Source organism: Triticum urartu, chromosome 7, assembly GCF_003073215.2.
Source record: "Triticum urartu cultivar G1812 chromosome 7, Tu2.1, whole genome shotgun sequence".
Taxonomy (NCBI): domain Eukaryota; kingdom Viridiplantae; phylum Streptophyta; class Magnoliopsida; order Poales; family Poaceae; genus Triticum; species Triticum urartu.
Window position 1 is genome coordinate 15,320,009 of NC_053028.1, and position 10,305 is coordinate 15,330,313.

General features: G+C 44.1%; 1 protein-coding gene and 1 pseudogene across 1 annotated transcript; both read left to right on the plus strand.

The window, feature by feature from the left end:
- Nucleotides 1–843: 843 nt before the first annotated feature.
- LOC125518139 lies at nt 844–3,932 on the plus strand. The gene is made up of 4 exons (XM_048683075.1): nt 844–952; nt 1,717–1,837; nt 2,290–2,998; nt 3,471–3,932. Exons 1-4 carry the CDS (start codon nt 844–846, stop codon nt 3,930–3,932), a joined length of 1,401 nt encoding a protein of 466 aa, XP_048539032.1.
- Nucleotides 3,933–5,129: 1,197 nt separating this feature from the next.
- On the plus strand, nt 5,130–9,638 carry LOC125518140 (annotated as a pseudogene).
- The last annotated feature ends 667 nt before the right edge of the window (nt 9,639–10,305 follow it).

Below are 10,305 nucleotides of genomic sequence, written 5' to 3' on the forward strand. Positions count from 1 at the left end.
CAGATAAATTGTCAGGGCCAGAAATGAAATGTTTCTCTGTACCCACGAGGTATTAATAATTATACATCCGCTCATCGCCCCATTGTTAGTTTATCCAAGCAGCTGGAGTGCAGGCTTCTAAATTTCATATGTTCTACCGTTTCATTTTTTCAGGTGCAGGCTTCTTTCACCTGGGTTGCTTTCTTGGAATGTCAAGGCATCTTTCACCTTGGTTACTCATCCTTACCCTTTCAGTTGAGTATACACGATTTCTGAGACAGCAAGCAGTTGGATGGAGTTCAAAATAGGATTTCACACCAAGTTGATCAACAACCCATGGTGAAAATTTTATGCATAGTTGGCCTAATAATTTCGTCTTTTTTTTTCTGTTACCATTGATGTTCATATTGTACCTTACAAATTTGATACAAAAATTGTATTGGGGGGGGGGGGGGGGGATTTTACCACTGTTGCTGGTCAGAAAACATGATGACCCGAAGTCTCGCTTGGATTGTTGAGGAGAAGGGCAGGAAGACGATGATAAACTTCAATGAGAACCACTACAGCATGTATAACAACATAATTTGTCTTTAGTTATGATAGCCACATGCATAGTTACTGTGTTCAGCTTCAGCATCATGGGCATAAAAGAGCAACAGTGCGCTCCCAAACTCCTCAGAGAAGGTCTTATGCAAACATTCGATCGTTTAGAACTTGCAATCCCCACTTTGTACAGACCATGTTCAGTAGTCATGCCCCTGTAAATGTAATGTATTCAGACTTGTGAAGCAACTAAAGCAGATCATCAGGCTCTGGATTGCACTTACACTTCATCGGTTAACGAAATCGGGAATTTCCAGCACCATGAACACGAGCAAGACCAAACAACCTGGCCAATTCATGAGGGCCATGTTCAGTAAGGCAGGCAGTTGCAGCCTAAGCTCTGGATTGAGAAACGGAAGAGACAGGCCAGGTTAGGGTGAGCGTGCAGACCTGATGCCGAGACTCGCTGGTGCCGCCGGCGGCGTGGAGGGCTCGCCTCTTCGCGTCCGTTCGTCGGCGAGGCGGCGGCGGCGCTTGTTGATCGATGCGCCCCGAGCGGAGCAACTGGGCTGACGTCCGGGCCTTGCTATACACGCTGAAGTGAACAGGCCCAGGCCGAGACACTGTTGGCCCAAGTTAGCCCATGTACAAGTGAGACGAGTGAACTGACCTACTGAGCCAGCAGCCGTCTCAGACCAGACCAAGGGCCAGTTCTAATTATATAGGATAAAATATAAGGAGTGGCGATTTTGGGAGAAGCTGGTAGAGAGAATCACTCAAAAGAACTGGCCCCAAAAGCTCCGAGTTTCCGGGACCGCCCACCGCCGCCACCACCGCCCTGCCGCCGAGGACGCCGGCGGCGGCTTCAACCAGCCAACGCGTCGCCGTCGCCTTCGATCTCCACCGCCCGTCTGCAAGGCCTGCAATCTCTCCCCTCCACCCTCCAAACCCTAGGTAGCTTCATTTCTCCTTAGTAATCTGTTCATTTTTTCCTCTCGCGTGTGCCTTTTGTTCAGCGCTTTTGCCTGTACGAATACCTTACTGTTGGTAGCGCCAGAGTTGGGTGCGAGATCATTTGATTCCGGACAGTAGGAGTAAATTGTTTTTTTCGGCGGAAAGCAGAGTGTTTCTTGTACAAATGTATGTACGGAATATAGTTTGGTATGCTGGCGTTGTTGCATATGTTGGGCATAGTTATCCATTTCATTTGCTCGTATTCTGAGTTTGATCTGGTGAAGAGGTCTTGGGCTCTTGGCTGCAACAGGGAGGAGGCACCGGTCAAACAAGTTCCTGTTTCCAGAATGTTAATTGTACTGTATTTCCTTGAACATCAGAATCCACTCATGAGTTGGATTGGGATAGCTCAGAAATCATATCTGTTTAGGCCGCTGCACCCTAGGACCTTCTTGTTCTCTGCACGACACTTATTTTGGATCAGAGGGAGTAGTTTTTACTTTTTAGGTTTACGTTTTTCTGTCACACCTGTACTACAGTTTCACTAATGAAATTGGGGTCTTGCCCCTGAATCCAAGAAAAAATATGAGGAATTCATCTAAAAAACCCAAATGAAATTACGCATTTGCACAAGAGCATAACAAGTCCTGAAGGCATATATTAGACCTGAAATTCAGCATGTGCATGGTCCTAGCTGGCTATCCATCCTTTTCTCCCCCTTTCTTTTCTTTTCATTTCTTCTTTTTCCTTCTCTTTTCATTTCTTCATGCTCGTCTATCTAATCCATTTCTTTGAATTTGTTATGTTTTGCAGAGAGTTTTTGATCGTGCAAAACCCTAGCAAACTGTGTGTCGCCTCTGGGTCCGCCCAGCCTGCTGTTTCTGGGCTCCATGGTTGGGCAGACCTCCCGGATGGCCTGCTCGAATCCATTATTGCTCTGTCAGGATCCTTCCGTGACCTTCTTGCCTTCGCTGCGACCTGCCACTCTTGGCCTGCTGCATTCTCCTCATACCCATCCAAATCTTCTTTCTGCGCCAAATTCCCACCTCTCCTTATCCAATTCAATGCCTGTGTTCAAGCTCCTGATCTCCCTTCTAGCAATGGTCTTCATGAGCTACACACATTTAAGGTCATTGATCCGACCAATAAGAATGTCGCCCTTCGCTGCCAGATTCCTCGAGACATTTACCATGAGATGGATTTCGTTGGCAATTCCTATGGTCAACTAATTTTCCGCCATGGTGAATATTGTCTTCTTGTTGATGTGTTCAATGGTGCTGAGGTTTCAGCTCCACCTCTCCCATTCAATCGCGATTTCAGGGGGCTCAACTGCAGCGGCACTCTTACAGCTCCACTTGCATCACCCAATTCACACCTCCTTGTCAGCACCGTAAACACCCTGTTTGATTGGCCAGTTGGAAGTGAATCTTGGTCTGAACTGCAGCTTCATAATACATGTATAGTACAGATTGTGGAATTGAAAGGTCAGTTCATCGCCATGGATGATTGTTGTAAGATCTATGTTGGAACTTTGCCCTCTGGATCGATCACATCACAGTACGACGAACACGCGCACAAAAACTTTTATAGCCAAGGGCTCTTGTCGTGCCCTTCTTCTTTTTATTTCTTTTTCTGTTTTCTCTATTATTACAAATATCACGACCCGGCTGTATATATAACAGCCAACCTAACCGACCTAACACCAAACCTAAACCTATACTCAGGACCAAACTCAAACTCCTACACGGACTAGTAGTCACGTTGACTCGCTTTGACTCCTAACATAGTAGGACTCTACTCAAAACTCTAGTATCTAACCTGGACTCTACGTCTCGGCAAGCAAGCCGAACACTATCAATCAAGATTACTCTAACATTCTCTCCCTAATTTTGACACTTTGAAGATTTGTCTTCCGTGCTTCTCCGATCATGGCTTGTCGATGATTCACCTCTTGTCGACTCATCCGCTCGCACCACGACAAGTTAAATTGTTAGGCTTCATTGTTTGCAACAATCTACACTTTGCAGCTGTCCCCCGAGCTCGGTCTGCAAAAGATGACATGTGTGGATTTGCCAATCACATTTGTGGATTCATGGCTAGTGGTCTGTGGTGACATGCTTCTCATGATCACGAAGCATCCATCCTTTCCAAAAGTAAAATATATACCCTACCAACTTGACCTGTCAACCAACCCTGCAAAATGGGTTGAAGTAAAGCGGCTAAATGATTGGGCACTCTTTGTTGGATGTGCTGTGAGGAGCCGGCCATTTTCTTGCATGAGCCTAGAAAGATGGGGAGGGAGGAGCAAGTCGTTGTACTTCGCAGGCCATCACTCTTTTGTTTTACATGGATTGGGTATCGAGGGAGATGTAAAGTTAGAGCACAAAAGAAACTGGTTACGCAAGCTGCAGCCCCTCTGGGTGTACCCAAGGATGTTCTACTCAGACAGCCAGTGATCATCTCATGCCACTACAGGTTGCTGCTCTATGAGCCCCTGATAAAAATTTCCCCTCGCAACACAGAGCAGGGACTATCGCAACTTGGGTGGTGGCGTGGTGCCATTGTAGCACTACTTAAGAGTTTGTTCGGAATAGCACTGAAACTCTTGCAGTCAGTTTCGTAGCCCAGTATGTACAACCCAGTATTAATGTTAAGAGCTTGTTAGAAGTAGTCACGCTTCCAAGTTAGTGTTAGTTATAACTGTGTTGTTTAATTACGCACTGTATGATGTGTAGTACTTTGAACTACCGGTTGCTAGTCTATGCTCCACTTACTGACAAGTTGTAGACTGCATTGACTTAATTTTGCGCCATGTATTTCTGCATGTACTTGGCTTTCATCACTGAAACGGATGTGTGCAGAGTTCATCTCTTGTGAATGTTTAATTGGTTGCAAGTATTAGTACAATGGTAAAGAGCATGAAAACTGCCAATGTTGTTTTTGGAATGGATGATGAGATATTCTTGTGCATCAATTTCCTTTGTCCAGGGAGCTAAAATATAGACCTAACAACACTAGGTTCAACTGCAGTCCTGGATGCGTATCTTGCTGTGTAGGTGGTTCATTTTAACATGTTGCGGAATGATACTTTTTGATGAGAACCCTATGTGTATCTTCAGTTCCTTGACTGGCCGGCTCTTTAATTTGCTCATGTTGGAGAGAACACACTGTCTGAACATATGGTGTTTGTTCTGTTACTCCTATGAGGCAGTGCTCCTACCAAATATTGCTTTTGGCTCCTGAGCTCGAGTATTCCAACTTGTGTATCATACGGTTCCTACAAAATGGTGGGGGATTGGAGGGGAGCCAAAGTTCAAAATATTCGGCTAAAAAAAGTTCAAAAAAATTTGAGAGAAAAATACAAGTTCTTTTCATGATCAAAAGCCAAGTATAATTGTTTAGAATCAAAATATAAGACATAATTTCTTTCAGGGAAAAGTGAACAAGTTTGATGGCTGGAAGAAGATAGGAAATATTCAAACATACCCTTGAGAGAAAAAAAACGTTAATTATGATTCTGAAGAGTGGATCGCATTTGAGTTGGGTATGCCGATGGAGGTAGACGCATCCAATCCAAGCGTCTTTATTTTCATAAACTGTGGCACTATGATACAAACTATGTGCATTGTGCCCAGTATGTTCTATTCGCGTCCATGACGATCGATGATCTTGATGCATTGGTTATTACTTGTTGCCGCAGTAGCTCCTCCTGTAAGATATCTCAGATTATGTAGGTTCACCCAAAACCTTTCGTATGTTGCATCATGGTGTCAATGCTCAGATATATATGGAGTATAATGATGTCATTGTCGATTTTTGGTCTCTTAGTTCTACCGGTTCGTTTCTTCTGAAAATTTGCTCTTCCTGCAGAGAACGGAACAGTGGTTCTTTTGCAGTTAGTGTAGGAGATGTTTTCGCAGATATAGTGGTGGCATCACTGGAGTCTGGAGTTTTTGCAGTTAGTTGCATCCTTGAGTGTTTAGAAGTTAGTAAGAGATATGTTTCTGTTATAAAGCCTCTAGATTAGCATGTTTATTGTGCAAAAAGTCCATTTCTTGTCAATTTTTGAACTTGATTGTACCCAGAAGGTGAGGAGCACCAAAAATATACACATGATAACATCAGTTGTGGAGGTAGTTCATGTGTGGCATGTTATGCATGTTTTCCTGCCTTGTGTACCGTCAGTTCCATGAATTGCATGGTCGCTCTCATGTTCAGAGATCACTAGTGTCTGTTCTCTCCCCTCCATGGAGAATAGGCGGGGCGCCGACAGAAAACAGCTTTTGGCTCCCGAGCTCGAGTGACCCTGGGATGGCAAAAGTCACGTTATACAGAAGTAAATCTGAGGAGTTATGCGTCATCATATAGAAGTTGTGATTCCCACAACTGAACTTTTGTTTCTAGCTGTGTACAGGGACCAAATAATTCCTACATGGAAACTTGTTTGCTCCTAAATAGAAATTTACAATCGAAGGCTAAACATTCTTTAATATGGCATAATTAATATCTTTAAATCTGTAAATTGAAATTCAACAAATAATATATCTATTATTATCAAAAAAATGTGAGGAATCCAAATATGACATCATTAATTTTTAAAATCATTTGTCATATGCTGGAATCAATTGCTTCTTGGTGATGTGAACCGGATGAGAACAAATGAGCTTTCTATGTTTGCCTAAGCACAAGTGTCTGATCTGGATTCATTGTTAAAATGGTTATAATTTGTTGATCTGGTACTAGCTCAGGTATAAAATGGTGAATCCCTGAATCACTATATACAATGTATGTCCAGTTGTAGCAACTACTGTTATTTGATTTTAGGAGTTGAACTTGAGCATGAAGTCACACATTTCACCGTTTGAGTTTGAAACTATTATTCTAAAAAACAATAATTAGCTGGTAACACTAATATTTATTGAATAAGGAGTTTAACCATAGTTTGACCAAAAAGTAAAAAAAAACTTAAATTTGAGGATAACTTTTTTAGCTTTCAGAATTTGAGGATTCTAAAAATTTGCAAAACGGCCTATGGCCGTCGAAATCGGAATCGGCTTCTCGTGCTGAACATTTTGATATATTATACGTTTGTTTTGACATCGTATGCAAAAGTTATAGTCGTTTTACTTTTTCATAACACTTTTTTGCAAAACATGTCGAATTTTATGTTTTAATTTTTTTCCCAACTAGTACATGTAGTAACATAACTACATCCCGAAGGATTTTAATTTTTAAAGTTTTTATCATTTTCTTTTGTTTTTTTTCAAAATTGAAATGGCGATACGGAGAGGGGAAGGGGGTAGAGTTTGAAAATTGCGGAACCTATATATTCCGGGATGGTGTCCATCAAATCCTACCGTCGACTACATCTGCTACCACTGCCCCAGCCAGAGTCGCAACTATGGTTAACCAAGCCAGAGTCACGTTCAATTAAAGTGACAAAAAGAATTACTTTTTAATATAGTAAAACGAATTCTATCAACTATTATTACAGGCTAAACAACTATTAATACAAAACAGTAGCAAAATTAATATTAATTAATTATAAAGAATTATCTACTGTTGTCTAACAGAAGCATACTACAACATGTTAAAATCTACAGAAAGAACTAACTAAAAATAATTAAAAACAACAATTAAAGGACTAAAACAACTATATAAGCAAAACAGTACTGCTTTAACTAAAATACTAATTTAAATTATTTTAAAAATAACCAAATAAATCTTACTATCACTAGGAGCAAAAAGAATTAAATTTAAAACTATTTTTAAACTCACGTTATTCACAATCTAGGGTTCAAACCAAATTTGAACAAATTCAAATTTAAATCATTCAAATTTGAAAACTAATGGCACAAACAGTAACTAGACAAAATTTTGAATCTAATGCAAAAAGAATCACTCAAAAACATCAAATATCCTAAAAGATATAAGCAATATAAAACTAAAACTAAAAACTAAAAACAAATGAAAAAACGAAAAATAAACTTTAAGAACCCCTTTAATTTCAGTTGGTGGCTCCAACCGGGACTAAGGTCTTGGAGCCACCAATCGGGACTAAAGGGGTTGGCTCCAAACGGGACTAAAGGGGCTGAGGCTTTAGTCTCGGTTGGTGTCTCCAACCGGGACTAAAGGTCCCATTGAAACCGGGACTGATGCCTGCTCGGTGCCCTGGCCGCTCAAACCGGGACTAATGCTCACATTAGTCCTGGTTCGTAATGCAATCGGGACTAATGTGTAGATCGAGCTTGGACCGTTCGTAATGCAATCGGGACTAATGTGTAGATCGAGTTTGGACCAAAACCCTGCTTTCTACTAGTGACACAAGGTGCGCAAGATTGACGGCACGATGTTGTACGGGTCGCGCACGTTCTTCTTCCTGACCGAGGACGGCACGCTCCGGCCAATCGCCATCGAGCTTACCAGGCCCGAGTCGCCGTCCAAGCCACAGTGGCGTGAGGTCTTTACGCCGGGGCGCGACGGCAGCGTGGCTGTGGCCAGTGGCGTACCCAGGGGGTGTGCCAGGTGTGCCATGGCACACCCAGATTTTTGGAAAACATTTTTTCACCATGTAAGAATTAGCTTATTTTTAAGGCCCATGCAAGCTAATTGAAATAGACTTTATTTTTTTTGAAGTGTGCACATCCTCCATTTTATTTCTAGGTCCGCCACTGGCTGTGGCAGCTCGCCAAGACCCATGTCCTGGCTCATGACAGCGGCTACCACCAGCTCGTTAGCCACTGGTACGTAGTAATACACTCATTGTTACTCACGTCACCTATTAAGCTTCTGTCACCTGACCAGTGAACAATAGAGGAGTCCCCAAATTTCGGTCTACATACCACTTCCTCAATATCCCTTTCGTTCCGAATTACTTGTCGGATGTATGGATGTATCTAGATATATTTTAATTCTAGATAATCCATTTTTGCGACAAGTAATTTAGAACGGAGGGAGTACCTGATTTGGATTTGGACCAGTCTGACTGTTGCGTCTTGTGGGCAGGCTGAGGACACACTGCTGTGTTGAGCCGTACATCATCGCGGCGAACCGGCAGCTGAGCCAGATGCACCCCATCTACCGGCTGCTGCACCCGCACTTCCGCTACACCATGGAGAATTGGAGATCAACGGCCTGGGGCGCGGGATGCTCATAAGCGCCGATGGAATCATCGAGAGCGCCTTCTCGCCGACCAAGTACTGCTTGGAGCTCAGCTCAGTGGCTTACGACAAGTTCTGGCAGTTCGACAAAGAGGCTCGCCAGAGGATCTCATCCGGAGGTAACGCTAATCGGCTAATGCCTATCGACAGCGAAGATATATATGTTCTCATCTCATACCCAACATCGTCTTACATACTTTTATCCTGTGAATGATAAAAATCCCAAATTACTTCAGGGGCATGGCGACCAAAGAGGAGGATGGCAAGCTGAAGCTGGCCATAGAGGACTACCCGTATGCCAACGACGGGCTGCTGGTCTGGGATGCCATCAAGGAGTGGGCGTCGGACTACGTGGAGCACTACTACCCGTGCACGGCGGACATCGTCGACGACGAGGAGCTGCAGGGATGGTGGACGGAGGTGCGTACCAAAGGCCACGAGGACAAGAAGGACGGGCCGTGGTGGCCTCAGCTGGACAGCCACGAGAGCCTGGTCCAGGTGCAGGCCACCATCATGTGGGTCACGTCGGCGCACCACGCCGCCGTGAACTTTGGCCAGTACCCCTTTGCCGGGTACTTCCCGAACCGCCCGACCATAGCCCGGAGGAACATGCCGTCCGAGATGGGCGTTGAGGGCATGGACGCTTTTGAGGAGGCGCCGGAGAAGGTGCTGCTGGACACGTTCCCATCGATGCACGAGAGCATATTGGTCCTTGCGATAATGAACCTCCTGTCGTCTCACTCGCCGGACGAGGAGTACATGGGCACGTACCAAGATCCGGCGTGGGAAGAGAACGTCAAGATCAGCAAGGCGTTTGACAAGTTCAAAGGGGGGATGATGGAGATCGTGGCGCAGATCAACGAGTGGAACAAGGATCGCAAGCGGAAAAACCGGCACGGTGCCGGTGTGGTGCCGTATGTGCTGCTCAAGCCGTCGGATGGTGATCCCATGGACAAAAAGATGGTGATGGAGATGGGCATCCCCAACAGCATCTCCATTTGATGGAGCTGCGCACGGGGATCTGGTAGTTTTATGCTTGCTAGTCGAGCGTGCACTTCTGCAAAATCCGGTGACCTCTAACCGTAAGTAAGGTGCTCAGCTTGCATGCTATCTCAAAACAGTAGTGGAGAAGATAGCCCTGTTCCCTTTATTTTCTTCAGTTTTCACTTTATTTTGAGTCCTTTTACAGTACATCTAAGTAATATAATCCATCCATTTTGAGTCATTCAATGGACTAGATCCACCAGTACTACTAGACAGAATCGGTAGTATATTTTGTTGCGGTAAAAGTGGAAGACACACAATACAAATATCAAAACTCTATATGCATTCAGAAGCCTGTGTGTTTTCTTCTCCTGCCTTGATTGGAGACTGGTCCAATCCAGCCGAGTACTTTTTGACGGAGAGGAGATACAACATAGAAGATTGTAGCCTGTATGTTACGTCCCTCAACTCGATTTACTCTAGTTCATAGTGGCATAGGAGGAATTTGGGAGTTCAGAGGAGGTAGGGTTCGAGGAGGAAGAAGGGGATCGGGATGAGAGTACAATGTTCCAGATAATTCTCGATGCCTCTCCACCTAACGCACACCAACACTTAACCACCCAGTTCCCAGGTGGCTGGGTCGAACTTGTGGCTGGGCCGCTTCTTCCTCCTGGGCCGGCCTTCT

Coding starts and splice junctions, on each gene's coding strand:
- LOC125518139 (XM_048683075.1), top strand. CDS start 844: ATGAACACGAGCAAGACCAAACAACCTGGCCAATTCATGAGGGCCATG. Junction 953..1,716: donor AAACGGAAGAGACAGGCCAG/GTTAGGGTGAGC, acceptor TGTTGGGCATAG/TTATCCATTTCATTTGCTCG. Junction 1,838..2,289: donor TCCAGAATGTTAATTGTACT/GTATTTCCTTGA, acceptor TATGTTTTGCAG/AGAGTTTTTGATCGTGCAAA.